We start from the raw sequence: 24,440 nt of genomic DNA, 5'->3' as shown, positions 1-24,440 counted from the left end.
CTTGGAGGATAAACTTATTTATTTCACCTTTAAAACAGGGCAGAAGAAGTGCCACGTCGTCACAGTACATGTATGAGTTGATCCCACAGCGTTAGTATGAACAAATTTACAAAAAAGAAACCTTAATTACATTCAGCTCTAAACGTCACGCCGACGGCTGGACTACCAACGTCTCGGTAGCTTGTGGGTGAAAGAGCTTCTTCAGCCCGGCGTCGCTCCACTCAGCCGCGAGGCTCAGCATCATCTGGCTTCACATCGCCCTACAGCACACACGCAAAAATCAAACCGATCAGACGTTAACGGCTACGGAGAAATCTAGAATAAAAGAAAAAGCTGTTGTGCTGTCAACAGGCTGAAACGCGACGGACGCGAAGTCTGGTCTTGGACCATGTGAAGCGAATGAAAACGGATCCTGTGTGCTTGGAAAAACCTGACTCCGTGTGCTCAAATGAAACACCTGATCAGGTATTTACAGAAAAAACCTCAGAACTGACTGGATCCTTGAAGCGGCGACGACTTAAATTAGACTGAAGTGACATCTTCATAACACTAGAAAACATCCCGTCAGCCCTCTGTGGGATAACTCAAGTAACGAGCCACCTGTTTCATCCATCCATCCATTCATTCATTCAGTAAATAAGACTAAACTGAGCTGAGAAAGCCGGACAGGCGTGAATTGGGGAGGACGCAGCCACGAGGCACTTCTCTAGTGATCTCTAAAGGTGCGCTAACAGCCTTTAACTCGTCTGCATGAATCTGGAGTCTCCTGTAACACTAAGGCATCTGGGCTCCTCTCACGTCTATTTACAGGTCGTTAAACATTCAGAACGCGCTCCAGGACCAAAGCCGACACGGATCCACGGCGGATACAAAGCAAGGGGGAAGTAATGTACACGAGAGAGAGAGAGAGAAATGAGAATCTCCCGTCCCTCCTTCAGCGCCGGGAGGAGGCGTTTTCATGAGAGGGACGAGGGAGAGGTCAAGTCTTACATCATAGGGGTCACGGCTGACGGCGTGACGGCCCTCTGGACTTAAATGTTGATTTGCGAGCGACAAAGAGCTTTACAAAGTCCGTACACGTTTCTATGTGAACTGATCCGTCCTCGGCGCGAGCGTGGGAGCTGTGGCGTCGGACGAATTAAAAAATAAAAAAAACTCTTGGCTTTAAATAATCTGAACAAATAAAGTGTAGTATCTTATAAATTAAACCGAGCAGTCATCTGTCTTGACGTGATTAAGCTGAGCCACGGAAGAATATCCTCTCACATGTAGAATGTTTCTCAGAGGTCTGGGTCTAGTCTCGTAGATGTTTGAAAGCAGCAGCAGCAGCAGCAGCAGCTAGGTGGCGCTGTTAGGACCCTAACCTGTGGCTAAGGAATAAGAAGGGGGACGACTTTGAGGACGTTGTCTCTTCGTGGCAGCAGAACAGTCGTCTCTCAGACGGTGCGTCCTCAAAGCTTATGGTGCAGTTCTGTCCTCATGGTTCAACACTGGAACGAAAAAGAAATAAATACAGTTTACTACAGCAGACATGTTACAGACCATCAGACACTGATAGCTCAGGTTTACTGGCTCCTACACAGCCTTTAACTCACGGCACCATGTCTAGAGATCTTCTACAGATCTTTTGGCTTCCTTCACTACAGAGCTCTGGTAGCTGACGTCACCCTGCACCAGTAATCACAGCGCCGCCATATTGGCAGGAAAGCGTGCTTTTCAAATCACTATGCGAGCAACTAACTAACTTGTTCTAGTGTCAGTTGCATCCAAAAATGATCGATCTGTTGTGTCCCAGGATGCCCAGGGGACAAGCAAAGTATAAATGTAGGTTTGGATAACTGTCACTTAATAAATAAACTCATCAGTTAAAAACTGCATAGTGTGTTCTCTTGGGTTATCTTTGTCTAATATTTAAATTAGTTTATTTTTTCCCTCCTCAAACACTTGGGAACAATAGTAACTGATATAATATTTGTTTTTATTTCATCTCCATTAACTGGCTCTTTAGATAAATGTTTTGTCACTTTATGTTTTATTTCTTAAAATAAATTCACTGTTACGCTAAATGTATTATTATTGAAAATATTATTAAAGAAAATAATTCTGTATTTTGTATTTTATTGGTTTACATCCATATGTATATACATCAGTACTGCTGTACTGTGTAACATATATTAATCATCTGCTCTCACTACATAATACCACATCAGCAGTGATTTCTTGTCTTCTCTCCGTTTACCTCTACTTCCTGCTTTTTATTTATTTATTCATTTTTACTTTTTGTTTTTATTTCTTTGGTTTGCTATTCTATTATTTTTGTCACTGGATCTCTCATTTACAAACTCATACTTCCCTCCAGACTTAATATTCACCCACACGACACAACACATAACCTTCTATGTCGTTCACTGTCCTGCACCAAATGACTGTCCCTGTCCCGGAAGAGTTTTGGTTGTTTTTCTTCAATAATAAATAAACTAGTTTTGATGATCTGAATCGTTTAAGAGTCATGAATATGCAACAAATAAAAATAATAATAATTAAAAAAATAAATAAATCAGGAAGGGGTCAAATTTAAACCAGTTAAATCAGGCGTCAAAGTATCACAGTATTTCAGAAGAAGAACATCAAGAGTTAAATGAGGTGGTGGCAGTGTGACGTTGCGGGGCTGCTCTGCTGCTCCAGGACCTGGACGACTCGCTGTGACTGATGGAACCGTGAACTCTGACCTTTAAAAAGGAGGTTCATGCTCAGAAACCCTCCAGTGTGACTGAATTAAAACGATACGGCAAAGACATGGAGGACCAGAGTTCCTCTACAGCGACGGGAAAGACTCACTGGCAGTGGAGGGTGGCACAGGAAGTTATTAGGTTTAGAGGGCGGTTACTATTTCACATACGGCAAAGTGGGTTTGGATAAATTTCTTCCCCTAATATATATAATATTTAAGTTATATGCAAAAAAAGGAGGTAAATATTCAGCATTGACAGGTGAGGAAATAACTGTTTTACCTGTGTCAGTGTCAGAATAAGATGGGCTTGCCAGCAGTTTTGTCCTGGACGTAGGAGGTGAAGCGCTTGAGGAACTTGGGGTACTCCCTCTTAGCCACGGCCCTGAGCACGGAGGCAGGAGCCCAGCCTCCAGGATTCACTGCAGCACAGCAAAACACAGAAAACATGAGTTATAAAAGAAAATATGTATCCCCACAATCAGGGCTTCTGCTTAAAGATTAATTAAAGACATTTTAGGAGATTTTAGTGGCATGTTCCCAAAAAAAGGACCAGAATCTGACTCATGTGATTCACAGACTGCAGATAAACACACACCATTGGCGACGTAGGTGATTTTACAGGTGATGTTGTCCCTGCTGATCTCTTTATCTCCCTCTGGTGGGCTGACCAGGGTCTGACAGATCATGCCGATGTTGATCTTGGCACGGACGCACCTGCTGCTCGGCTGTGGAGAGACGAGGGACGGGGTCAGTGAAAGAGCGAAAGAGCGGCGGCGTCGCAAATAAAAAACGCGGCCTGCAACGTTTGTGTTGAAATACAAAAGCGAACCCTGGCAGGGACCCACCTGGGCGTCGTCGTGATCCACGGAGAAATTGCAGACCAGCCAGGTGTCTGGGTCGTTCTCGTTGTTGGCCAGGACCTTCCTCATGGCGGAGAGGTACAGCACGTCCCTCTGGGATGCGGGCCACACTCGCTGCAACACAGATTCAACTCTGTCAGTTCGGGTTCAAGCGATATAAAAGCCATCGAGAAACTTTTTATTTTTTGTTAGTGAGGGCTCTTAAACCCGTAGCTCTTACCTTGTGCAGCTGATAGACAATCGCTGCGTTGTCAGACAGCGTCTCCACCACGTTGAAGTTTTCAATCGTGGCTAAAAGAAGCAAAAACATGTCAGTATTATAGTAACGCATTTAGATTTAATGGTACTTTAGTTGACTTCTTGTTCCCAGACGTACTCTCCCAGTCGTTGCGGTAGGCCGTGTCCCAGAAGTAGTGGCAGACCTCGTGACCGGTCACCCCCTTCACCGAATGGGTGGCCTTCAGCGGGTCCAACACGATCCCGTTCTCCTCCACCTCTCTCCTGTACACCTGGACACACATTTGAATTGAGTTGAGGCTCAAGGAAACGGACTCGGGTCGTGAATAAGCTCTGCTGCGTGTCCTCCTACCTTCATCTCTCCTTCTTCTACAACCAGCTGCCAGTTGGCGTCTCCACCGACGTCCTGCAGGGAGTAGGTCATGTGATTCTGCACCATCTCCTCCACCTACAACACAAGGCCCCGGGGACACAAAGAGGATATTGATCACGGAACGGAACACGATAAAGTGCTCGTACATGAGCGTGGGAGAAAAAAGTCGACGTGTGAACTGAAACGTCGCCTTAACAGCCGCGACCTCCTACAGATTCTACACCATGACAGAAATCACACACACAGGTCTAGAAACGGCTAAGGTGAAAGGTTGAACTATTTAAACAGAGACAGATAAACGATCACACGCGACCGAGCAGCTAGCAGCTCCTCTACAGAAGCAGATTAGCTGCTTGGTCTGTTCCTCTAATGAGCAGCATCTTGTGCCCGTAACGTCGTGTCTCTGGCTGTAATGTTATGTTACCAGGTAACGGGGGCGGCCTGCATCCACAAATTAGACACGACTGTCAACAGAAGAGATGAGACGAAGCAGAAAAGCATGCAGGCCGGCTCTCTGACATTTAGAAGGAGGAGAATGACACAGCTAACGTTAAATTCAGTGAGAGAGTAGATGAACTCTAATAGAAGGAAGTATGGGAAAGATAACTGAATAAGGAGGATGCTGGGAGATGAAGGAAATGAAGGGAACTACGTTTAAATGTTAGAAAAATGACAAACGTGGACTCAAGGTTTTGACGTATAGTGGCAGAGAGACCTCAATGCTAGGGAAATACTGATGGGTAGCAGGAGATCAGCATCCAGGCATCTTTAAAATGATCTTATCTGTATCGGGCTTTAGTCAAGACTGATCTTTTGTAAGCAAATTTTTAATTTTATCAAAATAGGCAATTTTATTGGTCATTTTGGCAAAGATATTTCAAGTGAGGACGAATCGGCTCCAGCTGCAGCCCCGCTCATTGATGCCACAAGTGCGCAAGGAGGCGCCACCGCTGTAATGACAACACTCTGCGGTCATGGAGGCTTGAACTTCTCAACAGCCTGCGTTCTCATCAAGTTCTCATCAGAGATTTCGGCGAAATCTACCCGGAGCGGGCTAAACTGGCCAAGACAGTCTGCGTCAAGAGATCCCCGTCTCCAGTGTGCCAGCAGAGAGAGGTTTCTCTCTGCACTGAATCAAAACAGCGCTGCAGCAAAAATTCAGCTGCCGGTCACGTTGTCCGGTGCCGATTTTTTTCTAGCGGAAAGCCTGGTGGTTCTGTATTTTAGGTTTGGCATAAATAGAAACCACGTCCCTGTAGCGTCAAAACATCTTCTTCGTTGCCTAGAACTAAAATCACGTGACTAAACATGTCTGCTGTGTCGAAGAACTTTACTCTGGAACATGAAGTCAGTCAGACAGAAAGAAATTTGTACATTATGAAGAGTGGATGTTTGCTGAGGTAATAGTAGGAGATCGTCATTCAATGCTACCGACCTGATTTGCCACCGAAATAAATAAATAATAAATAAATGAATGGAATACGACGAGTCCAAACCACAACAACAAACACTGAACGTTTAAAAGAAAAGTTTCCTGGAGACGGCGTCAAGGAGAAAAGTCTTCCAGAGAGGGTTAGGGAGTTTATGGCAGCGTTGGATGACCAGAACATTTCCGGAGCCACGGTACAAGCTACCATCTCCTCGCTACGTCAACTTTGACAGAAATACTTACTGGACTTAATATAGTCACATGGCGCACGTAAAAGCCTTTATGAATCTTCAGGGGAGGAAATTTGTTCATATAAAATGGGACAGGACAATACAGAATATTTAAAGATCGGTATCTGATCGGGGCATACCTACTCTACGGACTGCAGCTTAAGAAAACACAAAACAAACAGACAAAACAGGAGCACCAGCAAATGTTAATGCTGTCAATCTGAACATCAATTGTCTATGTCAGATGTACGTCAGATTATTTGAATTGACTAATAAAAAGCAAAAAGGCTCCTAAGGAATCACGTAATCAGGATTTTAATGTAAAAAAATAAACCTAAATGATTTCCAACACCACTGAGGAGTTTGTGCTGCAGACTATATGCTGGTGTTGTGAGTGTTTGCAGCCAGTGCTTGTGTTGTCAAACTGACGAAGCTGTTTTGTTATTAGCGTGTGTTTTATTGAGCTGCAGCGCCTGGAGCTCTCTCGTCCACCATATTGATGTTTCAAACAGGCCTATAGTAGAATATTCAGCAAGGCAGACCTGTTAGCATTGTCTCTATGCATTATTAAATTCTATTTCACCTATAAATAAAACGGGAGTTTAAGCTTGAAGCTGCTGCAGCAGCGTGTTAAAGGATCCTGCTGACTGCTCTTGAATGCGGTTACTGTAGCTACATGCAGACGAGGCGACGGTCTGAGCCTTGGCAGCGAGTTACCTCTGTGCTGAATCTGTGGACGTCGTGAGGAGGGGCCCTGACTACGAGAGAAGGGGAGGGCAGACTATGAGGCTACAGGGAAGACGAGAAGACGGAGGAGGAAAAAAAGAAAAGGGAAGGAAAAGAAAAAGTTACAAAAGAATGAGATGTGCATGCAATGAGAAAGAAACGGAGGGGAGCGATTAGAGAAGCTCGCAGCGTTTTTCGAGGAGCGGAGGCTTTAACAACCTTGTCAGAGAATCTGTGTGTGCCGGTGCAGGAGTAGACGTCTCCGGGGGGGACGGGGCTGGATCTCTGTAACCTCGTCTTCTCAGTTTGACACTAGACGCAAACAAACAGAGGCAGTTTCATCATAAACTTGGATTCAGAGACATCCTCATTTCGATTCAGAGCACACGCTTGCTTTCAGGGACACGTTCAACATCGCCTTGGCATTTATAGTGACATAAATATTAGGGATGCACCGAAATGAAAATTCTTGGCCGAAACAGATGCACGCTTCTTGAAATTTCAGCATCACACGTTTTGCAAATCGCTATCAGTGGGTCTTTATAAATATTTATATAATACTTTATATATTGAAATACGTCCACACGGCAGACATGCCCGTGCTGGCTGCGGTTGTGGCTTGCGTCATCACAACATCCTGTTTCGGCCGTGTTGTTTTGGCGTTAAAAGTCTTTTTTCGGCCGAAAGACTTTTATCAAAACATCCTGTTTCGGCCGAAAGACCTTAATCGCCAAAACAACACGGCCGAAACAGGATGTTCTGATTAAAATCTTTCAGCCGAAAAGCAAAAATGCACTTTTGGGCCATTTTCGGCCAAAAGATTTTTATCGGCAACACAACACGGCCGAAACAGGATGTTTTGATAAAAGTCTTTTAGCCGAAAACCGAAAATGCCCTTTTGGGCCATTTTCGGCCGAAAGACTTTTATCGCCAAAACAACACGGCCGAAACAGGATGTTTTGATAAAAGTCTTTCGGCCGAAAACCGAAAATGCCCTTTTGGGCCATTTTCGGCCGAAAGACTTTTATCGCCAAAACAACACGGCCGAAACAGGATGTTTTGATAAAAGTCTTTCGGCCGAAAACCGAAAATGCACTTTTGGGCCATTTTCGGCCGTGTTGTTTTGGCGATAAAAGTCTTTCGGCCGAAAATGGCCCAAAAGTGCATTTTCGGTTTTCGGCCGAAAGACTTTTAACGCCAAAACAACACGGCCGAAACAGGATGTTCTGATAAAAGTCTTTCGGCCGAAAACCGAAAATGCACTTTTGGGCGAAAGACTTTTATCGCCAAAACAACACGGCCGTAACAGGATGTTTTGATAAAAGTATTTTGGCCGAAAATGGCCCAAAAATGCACTTTTGGGCCATTTTCAGCCCGAAAGACTTTTATCCCCAAAACAACATGGTCGAAACAGGATGTTTTGATAAAAGTCTTTCTGTCGAAAACCGAAAGTGCACTTTTGGGCCAGTTTCGGCTGAAAGACTTTTATCGCCAAAACAACACGGTCGAAACAGGATGTTGTGATGACGCAAGCAACAACCGCAGAAAAATTTCGGTGCATCCCTAATAAATATATAAATATACACTGTATTTTATCTCTTGTTTACCTGTTCTTCTATTTTGTCCTGTCGGTCAAGAGCAGCTTCAACAGCGTCAAAGAATTCATCCTCGTTGATGAGGCTGTTGGGACCTTCCTGTCAATAGAGCACAAAAAAAAAAGGATTATTTGAATTATTTGAGCATTTCCTATATAATTTCAAATGTGTTAATTTCACATAACATTACCTCGTAATCAGGACCTCCAAAGTGAGACTTTTTCTTCAACTCATTGAGTGCCGATTTATAGCTCTCCTCTATCCTTCGCCTCTTCTCCATCTCCTACACAAACAAAAAGCAGCGCCGTTTTAGAAACATCATTATTTTAATGGAAATAAATGAAACAAAGGTTTTTGGACGCTGCGGCAAACGTTCCAGACCTTATCCACTCTCTTCTGCCAGCTGTCCTCTCTCTTCACCATGAGGTCGATGCAGTGGGACAGGGTGGCCAGGATCCCAGCGGTGGTCGCCTTGAATGTGATGGCCTCACCCTTAAAGTCTATGCCATTGATTCCCTTGGGGCTCAGGGACTGGAACACTGCACAAAAGGAAAGCAGAGGAGGAATACAGTGTGAAGTCACACATGGCTGACGGTCAAGATTGCGAATCTTAAAGTATACAGAGAAACTCTACGGCTTTACGAGCTCCGTTTCTTACAGCGGCTTTGAGCTTTTATCTCTTCCATAAATAAAATACTTTACGTTTCTCTTTGCTGCCGTTGTTGTTGTTGTTGTGCATGAACTCTCCATCGGTTCGAGTGTTGGGGAAATCGTCTTCATCATCCTCCACGACTGAGAGAAAGAAAGAAAAAAAAAAAGACTCAGAGGGGGCACAAAAACACTAAAAGGAGGCTCTGACACACATTTCTTTCCTTCTGAGTGTCAGGGTTTCAGGGCAGTGGCCCATAGCGGCCCATTCACAACCGCAGCGCACCATCAGACTGACAGACCTCTGCTGTGCTGGACAACATGACAATGGTCTGGGTTCATCTTCAGAATGGAGAGAGAGAGAGAGGGAGGAGAGGAGAGGAGAGGGAGGTGAGGAGAACAAAAGCAGGGCTTCATTCACTGCTGCCACGAACAAATGTTCATCCAGCCGACGTGGGGTGAGAGGGCGAGGGGGTTTGGAAGAATAACTGCCCTCTGAGTCAAACACAACCCTCACAAGATGAAGAGCATATTTCTCCTCAACTCTACATAGTTTCATACTTGATATATAGAAAATGCATGATAAAGACACTTATTTTATTTAGAAAAAGCCTGAAATATGCTCATTGTTTCATGTGACAAAAATCCAAACCCAAATGTGTGTTTTTTTTCTATGGCAAGGAAAAAGAAAATCAAATCCTCTTGTTTCAGCAGCTGGAACTAGTGAATGTTTGTGTTTGAGGTTGTTCTAAATTATCACTAGAAACATCCAGATCTGTGATGAATCTCCAGAGAAGTGTTCAACGTGGGTGCATGTGTCAGCGGTTCTTACTCTTGTCCCTCTGCAGCTCATCCTTGGACACGGCGTCTGCGCAGCTATCAAAGTACTTCTGCAGAGTGTCCACCTGCCTGCACAAGATGTCTCTGAACGTCTCCATCTCGGCCAGCTTCTCCCTCAGGCTGTGACCCTTCTGACGAGACAGTGGAGAAACAAGAGCGGCCTCTGTTTACATTTCCGCGGACCACCGCACGCACACATGCCGACGCGCCTCTCTTTAAACATCCAAACATCTCTCCCGCGAGTCAACAAAAGCCGGAAAGCTCACCTTGAAGGAGGAGGTGGAGGTGGCGGAGTAGCCGCTGGTGGCCGACGTGAGGGACAGCATGGAGCCATGTCTCCTCAGACTGGACTCTGAGCCGTAACCGGAATCAGCCTGCAGAAAAACAAATCGGTTGTTGTCAAAAAGTGGCTTAATGGAATACTTTATAATTAAATCTCAGTGATTAAGACGACATGCAATTTGGCGGTGATTTATTAAGCAAATCCGGTGAAGCAAAACAAAAGCTCAACCACCTGGTTTGCTCAGCTTTGTATGTGACACATACGCAGATTGTTTTAATGCACCTGTGAGTTTGATCTACTGTTTTAAATATCGAAGATTCGTGGATGTATCTTCCTTTTAGTCCTTTTTAGTTAGATTACATCTAAATGTGTACGCCTGATTTTAGGACAGCCTTTATAGCAGCACCGTGACAGGAACAGATTCACTGACCAACCAAGCACGACTGAAACAACAACCGACTTCCTGTAATCCTAACCGGTTCCCCTTTCCTCTTACATAACCTGGCCTGCCCCTCAAAATAGACGGTGCTGATGATGACAACAGCGCCCTGAGAGGAAACAAAGACGTGTCGCTTTAAGAGACGCTTGCAGTTCCGGTCCACCAGGGGGCAGGACACGTTGAGCGCACGTGACTGGCATTTAAAAGAGCCAGGGGTAACTGTCGGTCACTGACCAGAAGTGGCTCCCGTCTGCGCTCACATGGATTTCAGTCACTGCCGCTTGCCCCTTTAGTCAACACACTGCTGCCCCACTGACTTCATTGGTACAGATAGCGCTTATCTGGCTGTTTGCATGAGTGATACTGAAATCTGTTTGATGACAGAAAGGAATCCAAACAAGCTTTGTTGCAGCTTTAGTGCGAGATAAAAATCTGGAAATGCAATAAAAACAAAGCAGAACACACACACACACGGGTGAAAGTAGCAATTATCAGATGACGTTTCAATGGCCTCAGCTTTACAGTAATACCCACACACGTGCACATGTTCTTAAGCTGCATGCAGGTGATTAAGGCGGCACAGAAAACCCCGGTGCATTCTCGAGGTGCATCCCAGAAGCATGTGATGTTTTACTTTCTTTTTTCTTTTTTTTTTCTCTTCACACTGTAAGACGAGTGATGTGTTAGCCGTAGTGTGTTGTGTCTCCCTGGAGACGCCGTCTGCTGAGTGCAGTGAGTAATATGGGTTTAGAAAGGAAGCGGGGGCCTTCTAGGAAGAAGAGTCCTCAGCAGTGACTCATAGTGGGTGGGATGGTCGGTATGTGCACAGGACCCACTCCCTCCTGCTCTCGTGTGAGTCACCGTTGCTTGGATGAGCGAGGAGGAGGAGGAGGGGGGAGAGGGGGATTTCCCAAATCAAGCACCACGAGGCAGCGGCATGAGTTAATGCAGGAAGACTCAAATGTGTGGGCTGCGTTCTCCTCAGCTGAGTCTCGCAGGCACCATCTCTTGTGGATGTTATTTGGAAATGACTTCCTCTCTTCCCGCTCTGACGAGAATAAAGCCACAAATACTGAATCCACACATGGGATTCTGTGCATCAATAATGCAAGACACCATTAAGACGCGTGAAGATTGTAGCTCTAATGTCTCTTAGTCAGCTACAACCTGCTACCTCCGTCCTTCTCACAGAATAAACACAAGCGGTGACTACTTTTTTCCCCTCTCTCCTGCCACTCACGAGGCTTTTCATACGTCATGTAAACAATGAACCTGCGTTCCTGCAAACGGGAATTCTCCCGCTGCACTGATCTTTTTGGGCAAACATTAAAAGCATGCAGACCTTGGCTGTAGCGGGAGGACTCAACATTCACGGACAGGCTAACCTCGACTTCTCTGGGAGCTGTTCAAACACAGTTATCTCTTGGCTTTCAATCAGACACGTGGTAAATGTTTCTGGGTGAAGAGCGATCGCGCCGACCCTGAGCAGCGAGCTCCAAGGTTAAGATAACTTTGAACTAAGAGTGTGTATGTGCTAACAGCGACCACAAGAGTTTTTATTAGGGGCTGGTGGCTATTATACAGCACAGTATATGTCAGTATTGATGCATGCACTTTATGTTTATTGTACGGATTCCAAAAATGAATGGAACTTTTTGGCACTAGAGTTTTTTCATGGTGGGGTCTACAGATGTTAGCATGCTGGAGGTCGTCGGAACAAAGTGTGGTGCTAAAATATACGTCACCTTATTTTGAATTTGATAACAAGGAAGTGGAAGGAGGAACTTGCAAGGAAGGTCGTACGAAAACACAATGTCAGAGCTGACGTTAAATCAGCTGCACACGCTTCGTTAGACACAGCTACCTGTACATTCAGAGGGTTTAGAAAAGACCTGCTAAAACCTGCGGCGTGCCATCGACTTAGTGGAAAACAAGGGTTTGTTTTTCACAAGCTCAAGATGTTGCAATGTTTTTACAGACGCAGGTGTACAGTACTCTTTTGCAAGATTAAAAACTGATTGACGTGAGAACTTTATCTTATTGGATTAATCACAAGTTTTCCCTTTGAGACGTGATTTGCAGTGGGGGAAAAATTGCAATATGTGTCAACGCTACTATAATCACAACAATAATGTATCATGACTTGAGTATTGGGATCCCACGCCTATGTAGCCTGGTCGTCACCATCCTACGTTTCCGCCCAAAATTTGATTTCGGTCTCGCACGGAGTCTGGCCCAATTGCACTTCCGTGGTTCGCGTGTAACCGCGCCAATCAGCGAACAGTTGAGTGATGACGCGGAACTCGCCTGCCGAGTTGCTTGTAGTCCAGCGAAGCTTGTAGTTCAACAGCATAGCAACAATGGCGACGGAGGAAGAGACGCTAGAAGCCATCCGCGAAGTTGTCTCAACTCTCGAGAGCATCACGGAATTAAAACCAGAACAAGAGGCTTGTCTTGTCAATTTTATAAACGGCAAGGACGTCGTAGCTCTCCTTCCAACTGGCTTTGGGGAAAGTTTGATTTATTTAACTGGAAGCGGAAGTGGTAAGCGTAAGAGCCTGAACTCCAGCGCACAATATACGTCATTACCAAACGTTGCTGATTGGTTACGGGAACTCCAATGATTTTAAACCTCAAAATAAGCATCCGCCCATTACGGAGACAGATTCCTATTACATTGGGCCAGACTAACGTGCAGACCGAAATCAAATTTCGGGCGGAAACGTAGGATGGTAACGACCAGGCTAACGCCTATGTGCCATGCAGAATACGTGCTCCAGCAAAACAATTCATGTGTGAGCGCGAGTCAGATGATCACAGATACTTGCTGCAGCAGTGTACGGAGCTAAACACCACAACTCCTACAGTCCTACAGACTTGCCAAAGAACGCACCAGTGGTGGAGGGATGATTATTGTTCCCTGGACTCCTCCCTTCTCTCTCCTGCCTTCTCTGATACTCTATTAGAAATACACACACACACACACACATATACAATAAACACACATTCCCAAAGCCAACCTTGTATGAGATGACAGTAATTTGAAGAAGTCTGGTTCCTTTTGACCAGGTTTATTATGCGTGTGAACGTCTTACCCTGTGAATCTCGATGGAGTCGATCCACTGGTGTCTGTGCTCGGGGTCTTGAGCTCTCAGGTACCACACGCTGTCGTTCACGCTGATGTCCAGCCGGCACTCGTCGAACTCGTGAGGCTAAAGGGATGTTCAGAGAGAGAGAGAAAAAAAAAAGGGACACGGGGACAGAAAAACAAATCAGGTTAATAATCAGTGTGTGAGTCTCAGTGTGAAATGAGGCCAGTTATGGGAGCACAGCTGCGACGATACCGACACACATATCTCAATTTGGTGTCATGTTGTTTTTTTCTGATGGGATGAGAAAAGCGAGTCCCTTTTTTTTTCCCCCTCAGGAGAGCAGCGAGAGCCACCAGCTATTAAAATGACACACAATACTGCTAATCCCTCCCTCGTATGTCACATGGGGTGCGACAATCTGCTTCACCAACAAGGCAACCCGGCACACACTCGGTAATGTCTCCAATTTAGGCCAATCCACGGCTCTCAAAGGGACGAAAGACGAATGCACCAGACAGCGTCCCGTAGGAGGAGCGGGGGCAGATAACTGGCCTTTTAAAGTATTTTGCAGAATGAGGCATATTCCTAATAGCCCTCCAGTGTACTGTCAGCATTGTAGAACTGCTGTGCTGGCGTAGCAAGCAACCAGCATCCGTTAGTGTGTGTGTGTGTGTGTGTGTGTGTGTGCTGGGGAGAGGGTGGAGGCGGTGATAGCAGTAGGTATTTACCTGTGTAGTATTTACCAAACGCCTCTTGAAAGGACACCTCCGGAGCGAGTCAAGGCTAGACCGCACTCAAGGTCTAATCGCGGCGAAAGAGCCGGCTGATGTACGAGTCTGGCACGTTCAAGCGGAGTCGAGGACGGAGAGACGGAAAGGAACCGAACGTTTAAACCGTGAGCAGGAGAGAAGTCGTTCCCCGACATTACTGCGTTAGCCACAGAACAATATCTTTTACTCTGAAGGGCGGAGGGCCAGACGACTGCAGCGCCTGCAAGAACCTCTACAGGCCACTCACTTCACACTTTGAGTCAGAGTAGTGACAATAAATAACAAATGTAGTGTTTAATTGATGCAATCATTGATTCTCTGCCTTTGTAAAACAATCACGGTACTGTGAGGGAAAACATTGTAATTATAACGTATTGATTATTCTTGTCTAGCAACTCTGTTTAATCCATACAAGATTAACGCTACTTAGAATGTTATATTCTCTGGTAGAAGCTATTATAAAACAGGCACGCTGGCAATTCAATATCAGCTGTAACCATTACTGCAGCGTGTTGGCAGAGGAATAAACGACCCGCTATAGCGTCTTTAAGAATGTCCGATTGCTCGGCTGCGACTTGGCCGCGCTGCCCCGACATCTGGGTGACGTCGAGGCCAAGACCAGACGCTCCGTGTCAACGCAAGAGCGAAAAACGAAGTGCCCTCCGAATTGGATGCTTCATTTAGGAGTTTCCAGTCCAGCAGCACTTGGGCAAGATCCGAGAGCAGACGAGAAGAGGAAGAACGAGCGGGGAACAAAAACAAGCATCTTTAACCCTTTATCTGTTAGAAGGACGACAAAGGAGCTGCAGCGTGCGGCTTCGGCGAGTCATTTTAAAATTCAACGACGGGTCGAAAATGAAAGCCACATGAATTTATTTTCTAATCCTCCTGCATCTAGAAGAGGCACGGTACGGGACGGGAGCTCACCACAACAGAGAACTCTCAGGTTGCTGTATAGCTAAACCCGCGGCGCTGAAGGCGTTCATTCGCTCGCTATGATTTGCTCTTGATCCTCTAGGGTCGTGTCTGTTACCGACTGGTAAGCAGGGCAGAGGAACGGAGGCCAGCACTGGGCTTGAGAGGGTTAGAGGGATCCAGGGCAACGGTGGAGAATAATCCGTCACTGGAAGGCTACGTTACGAGTCAACATGAAATCGGTCTGGGCTCTGTGTGAAAAGCAAGCAGACAAGAAAAGTAAAAGAGCGTATGGGGTGTTTAGTTTGGGAGTCTGTCTACTGGTGCTGTCCAGCTGGAATATCTTGTAGCCTTAAGCGTCCATGCACAGGACAAGCAGGGTAGGGATATTTTAGATGTGAACGCAGTTGCTTAGTACTTTTCTATGTCTTTGTTTTGGATAAGTTTCCAATTGTAAAGGAGAAAAGACAGGACAGAAAGGGAGGGGGTCAACATTTATATAAAAGTATTATCTTGTGTCTCTGTTTTCTCCACGTGTAAACATCCTACAAAGCTTCAAAAAGACTCCTGTCCTGTCCTGTCCTCTCCCTTCCACGCTCTTCAGAGCTGGTGTACGTGTCTGTAGTCACAGAACCCCCGACCCGACCTGAATGGATGGGATGGGAACACACACACCCAGCAGCAAACAACAATAAGGTCACTGAGAACCCAGCTCTTTACTACCTAAAACATGCAGGGACTGAAACCAGCGCAAACACAGAGAAACCCCCAAAAACCCTGAGTTTATTTCCCCCGCTAATTTAAACTGTATAATTAAGATATATACGCAGAGTAGAGGAGATTCAGACAAATATAGAGCCTTGTTCCTGCGATATGTCGCCAGGAACGTCTTTGCGGAGATCCTCTGAGCACTAAATTGGGATTTCTGTGGAAAACACTGACTCACCAAGCGGTCAGAACGAAACGTAAGGAAAGGGAAGTAGTAGTCAGCAAGAGTGAACGTAAGAACGACATTCTGTCTGTCAAACACACACACACACACACACTAAAGACAATAAGACATGTGGTTTTTGACCTCCCCACTACAGAGGAAGTCACGCACGATGAGGAAGAGTCACATTTCCTTGCCAACGACACTTGACAGATTTCTACAGCGTCCGACGTCGCTTCAACCCGTACGTGACCTTATTTCCCTCCGTTTCTCTTGAACCGTTACCAGGTAGTCCGTTGTGACAGACACGGTGAGGTCACGGTCAGGAGGTCACATCCAGTGGCTTTTTCTTTTCTAGAACGGTTCGGTCAAAACCTGGTACGGGTCTAGTCTGAGCTACTCCCTGATTCCAGTGAGAGAGGGACTTACAAGTAGGCCAGTGTGCCCTTATTAACGGACCGTGGATCTAAAAACGGCAACGGCGGCCGTCTGCCTTTGTGGGTACGACTGAAAAACCCACATTTACGCCGACAGGAAATCTTGCAGTGGTTAACATGATAAACATCCAAGGCAACCGTCGCCACGCAACATCAGACACAACATTGTGACCACTGACAGGAAAAGTAAATGTCGTTGACCGTCTTGTGACGATTCAGCGTTCTGCTGGGAAACTTTTGGACCTGAAATTCATGTAGCACCCACCTAGACCAGACCAGATACCCCCCGCCCCATAGCAATGACACTCCTTGATGGTGTTGACCTGGCCTCCAAATTCACTAGATCCCAAACTGATCAAGTATCAACAACATTCTGTTGCCAGACACCACAGGACACCCTCAGAAGGTCAATCTCCATTCTCTGATGAGTCTCAACTGTTTTGGAGGCACAAGGGAGACCTACACAATATTAGAATAACGTTATGCCTGATTGGTGTATCTCCTAAATGTTAATGACATCTTTCTTCTCTTAATGCAGTCAGAAACAAACAAGGCATCGTAGGAAAAGCCTCAAGAGAGAGAGGGCTCTAATGCACGCTGGCAGGGAATAAAATGATCCTGAAAGCCTTCGACAACTTCTGCGAACTGATACTTAGTCCAGCAAAGCAATTAAAGAGAAAACTGAGCGAGTTAATGAGTGACTAACTGGGAGCCGCTGAAAGAAAAGAACACGGGGAAATTAATTATTAACATTAGCCAGCGATAAAGTTTCAAACTCCGGCTAAATTTCCCAATTAATCCACTCAGTGATAATGTGGCTTTACTCGATAAACTGGCTTTAATTAACTGGTAGATGACGGGGCGTCCGGTTCAGCTCAGGTTCTCCAGTAAGATCCAGTATCCAGGGTGTGATAGCAGCCAGGCAGTGGAACCACTATAAACATGACAAGAAAAACTGAAACAAGCTGCGGGAGGTTTCGTTCAGTCCATCCCGAGCCTGGATTATTGGATATATGGATTATTACACCGCGATGACTTACTATTTTGAGAAAATGCCCTGAGCGCTATCATCCTGTTGTTCTTCTGACACGTTCTCTTACAGGTTTCTACAAGTTTCTCAACTGCAATAAGCGACAGCTGAATGACTCACGTTGCAACTCAGATCACCGAGTTCCCACACGTGTGTCTGCGCCGCCGGCTCGCGACGAAACCCTTCGAACCTGCCTCAGAACTGGATTTTTCTTTCCTACTGCCGTGCTTATGATAAGACTCGGATCCAGATTCAAAACAGTGTGTCCATAAGTGAGCGGGAAAGTACATTTCAAAATCATTTCTAAGTATGACGTAAATGGAAAACGTCTTTCATAACGGATGAGAACACGGCTTGTGTCGGCACACTGTCGCAAGTGACTTGAAGGTTTAGGTGAGACAGGTAGAAAAAAAAAATGAAGAATGCTCGCGTTGAAAGAGGCAATAATAAGTCACTCTGGAGCTATAACGGTCCGTTATTATTACGCCTCAGACTTGTGAGGCGTATTTCTGCTGAAATGAGAAGCGGCTACAGCAGAAAACCGGCACGCAGGTTAATATTTACATACGCCGGGAATGGATGAAGCTGAACAAATACAGCTAATAGAAAAGCCGGCTTTACACTGCGTGGGAACAGTCACTTATTCATTTCCCTTGCTACTGTTTGGAGAGAGTCACAGCCTGAGCTTTTGTCGGGGACTGACCGGAGTTTCCACAGAAACATAATGAAAGGTGAAGCACCGCACGTCCAGAGCTAAACGCCGTCGACGCGTACGGATTTCATTTTTCTGCGAACGGCGACAGCTTTGTCGGCTCTTCGGATGAGTCCTGACCGCACAGCACGCTGTTTTTAAACTAGAAAAGTCACCTGACGAGTCGGTTTTCCTCCGGCGAAACTTGGGACATAATCAGGAGTTGTTTGCTTAGAAAAAAAAGAAAAAAAGAAACTCCAGGGCTCAGCTTCTCCCTTCTGAACTCCTTTATGAATTTAAGAGAAACATATGTTGGATGCCTGACGTCTGCATCACATCTTATATATATATATATATCAGGTGCCAAACTTCTCAAAAGCATGTGAGGGGCTGAGGGAGAAAGGGAGGGGTGGGGAGAACGCCTGTGGTGGCGCAAAGGTCTTGGGATTTTTCATACGTGCTATCGACGTGTTTCCTCGAGGGCTGATTTCTGTCGCATAAACATTTGGAAAATTATAATTTGGGTCGGTAAAACGGAGATTTCTTTTAATAAAAATCCTGCCTTATCGCGATTCTGCAAGTGCACATGCTGAAAGCTTTCTGTGAGCTCATACGGGATTATTGAGTTTGGTGAAATGTCACTCCCACAAGAGAGGAGCTGTTGCAAGAAAGCAAACCAAATACATTGAGGGCATTTTACACAATGTGTACTCGCCATGGCATTTCCCAAGTCATCTTAATGCTCGCCAAGAAGCACTTAGGCTTAAACAAACGAGCGCGATGGCTCCTCTCTCTCTCTTGGCTAAAATGCAGCCGTCTTGCAAAAGCAACCGTGCTCGTTCTAGCAAGAATGTGCTTTTTTTATTTTATTTTGTACGTGCCAGCATTACACAAGTGTAACAGAACGGTGAGAGGAGGACTGCTTTGAGGGAAAGGATGTCAACAGCACTCACAGTAATAACAGCTTTGGTGAGGCAGAGGGAACCCCGACAGCCGTACTCGGTTTCATCCTGAGACTTGTAGTAGCTCAGTGTGTTGTTCTTCAGCACGACCCAACGGTCCTGCCAGCCATGGATGTAGTTCGTCCACTGAAAAGAAAAACAACAATATCATCAGTTTCTCTGTGTGTTGATGGAATATTACATCTTAGCGTTAATAGTTACCACCTTACTGAAAATGCACATCTTGTATGTTTGCAGGCTTGTGGTTTATTTACAGATAAGAATGATTTCTGTCTCATCTAATATGGCTTGGTTTTCAAAAAAAAAAAATTGATTTTCTTTCACTGGAAAGATAAAATATCGACTCCTAGTCCACACGGGAGGGGAGATCCAAAACCTGATGGAAGCTACCGCTCAAGAGAGCACCGTCAGGCACTGAAAGCTGCATTTTGGATTTAAAAAAAAAAAAGAAGTACGACAACAGTAGCCTGACGAGCCAGACCCACGTTAAATGTAGGGGTCTGGGCACTCTCCGTAGACGGGGCTCAACCGGAGGGGTGGGATAAACGGTTGTCCTTTTCAAACTCCCTCTCCACGCAGTAGGATAGCGCTACAACCAATCAGAGCAACGAAGAAAGGTGACGCAGTCAGAGCGACGGAAAAGAGAGTTCCTTCCTCAGAGAAAAGCTTAACTTCCAAGTCTTTCAGAGCGGCGGCCAAAGCCGATTCGAAAGAAAGCGGTTCGCTAGCGGCAGCCGTCGCTCTGGCAGTTCTAGCAGGATGGGGGGAATTCACGCGTAATAGGCTTATGTCTCACTTCCTGCTTCCGGAACGCCGAGTAGGGAAATAGAACTTCCGGTCGTTGCTAGTAACGCTACTGTAACGATAGCAACAATGGCAGCCTCCACCCGCAGTTGTTCTTGTAGTGTAATAATAATAATAATTCTCAACTAACATACAACTAACTCAACTAACAACTAACGTAACAACTTCACGTAGTGACCTGGAGCTTCTCTGACATGCTAGCGACATTTACATGTACAGCTGCTACCTAACTATGCTACCAATCTTGGGGCTCGTCAGGCAAGGTTTCGGAGCCACTGAGAAACTAAATATGTATTCCCACCAATGATTGTAAATAAAACAAAATTCGATTAATTAAAAAGGATGTTTTATCTGACACATGTATTACACTTATCTCTGCTATATAAATACACTTGACTTTGACATTCAAGCTAGCTAACGTTAACGAAGGTGAGTCAGCGTAACTGAAAATGAATTTCTCCCAGAAGAACTTGTATCCCTTCTTAAGTTTGGACGTTTCTACTTGAGAGTGTTCATTTACAATCCGAACCACGTCGTCGTAGGTGACTTCAGGCAAGTTACGGAGAGACTTGGTCCAGTGGTATTTATCGGCCTGCGCCATTGTAAAAAGCTAACCGGAAGTGTCGTCTCCCCACTCAGAAGACGTTCTTCGATATTCAATTGTTGCGTGACATAGGCCTATTCACGGAACTTATGGTCGCAGGTCAGTCGTCATCATGTTAAGCCCGCCCACCGACTCGTGATTGGCCCGGTCCATCTTGGATTTTTCGAAATCTCAAGTCAACGGAGATTTGACGCGCTCCTAGCTAGGGTGCGTCTAGATTCTAGGCTACGACAACAGAGATGAGCTGGACAAAAGCAAAGCCATATGCATTAAGACGTGTCAACGTAAGGTAAATATTGTGTGTAAGTACCGATAAGTTCCTGAAATCGCTTGCGTTGAAACTGAAACACGTCTACGTCGACTGAATTGATTCAGGAAATCAGTCATGACACCCAGCCCTACTGGTCTAACGCAATCTAACACAACAGCAGCTCAATAATTATGTCAAAGTTGAATCAACACATCTAATACAGTGTCATCCGTCAACACTGCAAGTTCCATTCCAGAAACTCTAGCAAACATAAAAAAGTAAAGGCTTAATCTGAGTCTTCTGCACTTGTGGGGGGAAAACCTCAGTGCTGGATATTTTTATGTGTGGACTCATTAATCCTCACAAGACCTGTGACGTGCGCGCGGATCAGTTCGATGGAACAGGTGAGAGCCTCTCTCGTCGTCGGTGGAAACCGCCTAACTAATCTCACAATGTGCTTGGTTAGCGGGTCAGCGTGCAATCTGTTTACCGGGGCGAGATTATTGCCACATTAGCTCGGCAGCAGCAGATTACCGAATTAAAACCGTGGTCACCTCGGCCCCCGAAACGAGACAGTCTGACACGAGCGTGGGCAGGGGCATATGGCAAAATAGGTTACTGTGACTCTGTCTAGCGGCAGACTTAACGGCCTGTTTACCAGACTGCAAACCAATATTTACAGTACGACCGGACAGCTGACCGTGGCACCGTGCTGCTCTGTTGAATGCGGACGTACAGGAGGCCTGCTTTTTAACCTTTGAAATGAGCCCTTTCATTGTCAGCAAACCACAAGTCTGTGTCGAGGACGACAATAAAAGCTTCCCCAAACCATTTACGCATTGCACATCTTGCTGCAATTGCCACAGTTCCTATTAATCCGAGTTCTACAGTGCAAACGTCGTGTCCTGATGTTGATTTACAGTCACTGAGTGTGTGCACACTGGTACACAGTGTTTTAATTCAGATTATCCTTGTTTATGTGTACATACTGTACATTCTCTGCACCTGAACATGTGTAATGACAATAAAGTCCAGTCTAATCTATTTATATCGGAAAGGATTGAAGGTTATTGCAATATCATGAAATGAATGAACAAAACAACAGGTTCAGAGGGATCTTAGAGTTTCTGCAGCTAGCTGTGCTTTAACCCCTCTTATTTATTTCAAATGGGGGCTTTCCTTTTTGCTTCAGTGGGGATTACCGCCTCTAACAGTTGCTGCAACCTGGATCTGTTGCAACACGGATTCTGGATACCTCTTTCCTGAAATAGACATGCCATGATTTGTCATAACATTACCGGATTACCTCCTTCCTCCGTGACATGTAGACTGGGCGCCTCCCTGGGCTTTTTAGAAGTGCTATTCACCGGCCTGGGCACATCTCTTACCTTACTGAGGACTCCGCTGAACTCCCCAATTCCAACGGGATGCACGGGCTCCTCTCTCGGCTCCAGGTCTTCCTCGGAACCGGAGGAGTTCCAACTCTGGTTGTCTGACATGTTTCTCAAGCGCTATTTGACGAATTGTTTAAAAAAATAATAATAATAAAAAAACAATACAAACGTGGCATATGACTTAACTTTTGACTTGTGTTAGCCGAGCTGCGTGGACATGAGTGACAAGCAAAACAGAGCAACAGTTCACAGAATCATGCTGCGTTATATATCGACTGGCTAATAGCTCCGAGTGCAGGAGGAATTAACCGTAAATAGCCGGAGCTCTTGACTGGATCGATAACTATCTCCCACCGGGTAAATTAACGTGCGTTAGCGAAAGAGGCGGCCACACATTTTGCGGTTAAATAGTCCAGGTTAGCCGAGCCCGTAACGGTAGCTGTCAATTCGGCTACACCGCCCCTTTTTTATATATATATATATTTATATCCTCGGCTTACACCGAGTCCCGGAGGCAGCAAGCGAAAGGATGAAATTTAGATGAAATGTGCTCGGGAAAAAAGCTTCGGCGGCGTCGGTTTAATCCCCGTATGGCTCCCTTCAGAGAAACGCCGAGGCCGCGGTGGCGTTTGTTTTGCTCCGTGGACTTGTGACAGCTCTCCAGCCCAACGCCATGTTCAACTGACGTCTCTCGAGCTGCTTCTTCTCGGAGGGTGTTGCGGCGCGTGTTCAAACTTGTGTAGTGCGCAGGGGCGCTGGCTCCGGTGACGTAACCGAGCCCGCCCCTTATTTGGCAACGAGCCCCGCCCCCTTAGTTTGTAGTACTGAAAATAGACTGAGGAGTATCCTGCTGGAAAATACACGCAGGAGTACTGGGAAATACACCGAGGAGGGGCTTAAAAGGAAGTAGATTGAGGTTAGCTATAAAAATCACCATTTTCTTCATTAATTTTGGCACTAATTAAATGAATTAGTGTGAAGCTCTGGATATCTAAGATAAGATAAAATATGACATGTTTATTAATCCCACGTATGGGAAATTTCCTTGTCACAGTAGCATGGAATTTGGCAAAAAAAATATATATACAGAAAACAGTGACAACTAAGACAGGGAAAAAGTTACCAAAAAAAAAAAACACAAATACAAAATTTTGAAAAATAAACATGTAGAGAGAAAGAACTAGAAATATAAAGACATTCTGTATATACAGTGTGGTGGTGGAATAAACTTTACAAATAAATACTTGCTTAAACTTTGAAGAAAAAACAAAAAAAGCAGATTAATTTGTGCAAAAGTACAGTTTTTATTGACTGCTGGTGCAACATGTGAGCCTAATTTAATTAGTCACAAAATTAAGCAACAAAATTGGTGATTGAGCCTTTAGAGTCAAAGAGTTTATAACAGTATAAAAACCTTAGAAATATAATATAAAAATATAATATAGGGCACACTCTTGATATAAAAAGTCTTTGCATTTGCAGTATTCTGAAGTGGGTGTCTGTGTAGACATCCCTATATTGGCAACAGGCTCCGCCCCCTGTGTATAGTACTGAAAATAGACTGAGGAGTATCCTGCTAGAAAATACACGACGCAGGAGTACTGGAAAATACACCGAGGAGGGGGTGAAAGGAAATAGATTGAGGTTAGCTATAAAATAACCATTTTGTTCATTAATTTTGGCACTAATTAAATGAATTAGTGTGAAGCTGTGGATATCTGCTGGTGCAACATGTGAGCCTAATTTAATTAGTCACAAAATTAAGCAACAAAATTAGTGATTGAGCCTATATATTCAAATAGTTTATTGCCACCCAACTGCCTAACAGTATAAAGGATGCACCTGCACGGATCAGTATAAGTAGACATCCCTAAATTGGCAACAGGCTCCGCCCCCTGTGTATAGTAGTGAAAATAGACTGAGGAGCATCCTGCTAGAATATACCCTGAGGAGTAGCTGCTAGCTTGAGGTGGTGTGACTAGTGTAAAGGTCTCGATAACTGCGGGTGCAACTATCTGGCCTAATTTGGCCTAAACTAAAATTTCTAAACCAAAATCCAATCATTTTCTCCACGTATTCACACCAAAACAAATAAGAATTTATGCTCTTAGCTCAGGATTGAAATCTGTCACACGGCTGATTCATCTTGTCATTTGGCTCCGAGGCGGA

The 24,440-nt window shown here is 45.1% G+C and overlaps 1 protein-coding gene across 6 annotated transcripts; it reads right to left on the bottom strand.

Annotated features, from left to right (window-relative positions):
• Position 1: 1 nt before the first annotated feature.
• Positions 2 to 22,962, bottom strand: LOC311507849 (ceramide transfer protein-like). Of its 6 annotated transcripts, XR_014699742.1 has the most exons (19): positions 22,266 to 22,962; positions 19,211 to 19,345; positions 13,487 to 13,603; positions 13,285 to 13,350; positions 9,936 to 10,043; positions 9,662 to 9,800; positions 8,884 to 8,973; positions 8,563 to 8,720; positions 8,372 to 8,464; positions 8,194 to 8,280; positions 6,806 to 6,898; positions 4,181 to 4,276; positions 3,968 to 4,100; positions 3,812 to 3,882; positions 3,577 to 3,705; positions 3,327 to 3,456; positions 3,012 to 3,150; positions 1,365 to 1,490; positions 2 to 260 (listed from the first exon to the last, which is right to left on the bottom strand). XR_014699742.1 is itself a non-coding variant. In XM_084572382.1 (18 exons), exons 1-17 carry the CDS (start codon positions 22,374 to 22,376, stop codon positions 3,023 to 3,025), a joined length of 1,884 nt encoding a protein of 627 aa, XP_084428508.1. In that variant the 5' UTR covers positions 22,377 to 22,962; the 3' UTR covers positions 2 to 1,490; positions 3,012 to 3,022. The 6 variants fall into 6 exon arrangements, 5 of the variants coding, with proteins under 5 accessions (XP_084428508.1, XP_084428509.1, XP_084428512.1 ...); XM_084572382.1 differs by having other exon boundaries at positions 2 to 1,490; XM_084572383.1 differs by having other exon boundaries at positions 2 to 1,490; positions 9,662 to 9,797.
• Between the last annotated feature and the right edge of the window lie 1,478 nt (positions 22,963 to 24,440).

Source organism: Chelon labrosus, assembly GCF_963514085.1.
Source record: "Chelon labrosus genome assembly, chromosome: 22".
NCBI classification, from domain to species: domain Eukaryota; kingdom Metazoa; phylum Chordata; class Actinopteri; order Mugiliformes; family Mugilidae; genus Chelon; species Chelon labrosus.
Note: the sequence above shows the minus strand (reverse complement) of the source record. Positions and strands in the feature narration are given on the sequence as shown.

What these genes read in the sequence shown, in the direction of transcription:
- LOC311507849 (XM_084572386.1), bottom strand. Translation starts at nt 22,376, where the DNA reads ATGTCAGACAACCAGAGTTGGAACTCCTCCGGTTCCGAGGAAGACCTG. An exon ending in CACACAGATTCTCTGACAAG is followed by an intron (nt 6,650 to 6,805) that starts GTTGTTAAAGCC and finishes TCTTCCCTGTAG; the next exon opens with CCTCATAGTCTGCCCTCCCC. An exon ending in TTGTCTATCAGCTGCACAAG is followed by an intron (nt 3,706 to 3,811) that starts GTAAGAGCTACG and finishes TCTGTGTTGCAG; the next exon opens with CGAGTGTGGCCCGCATCCCA.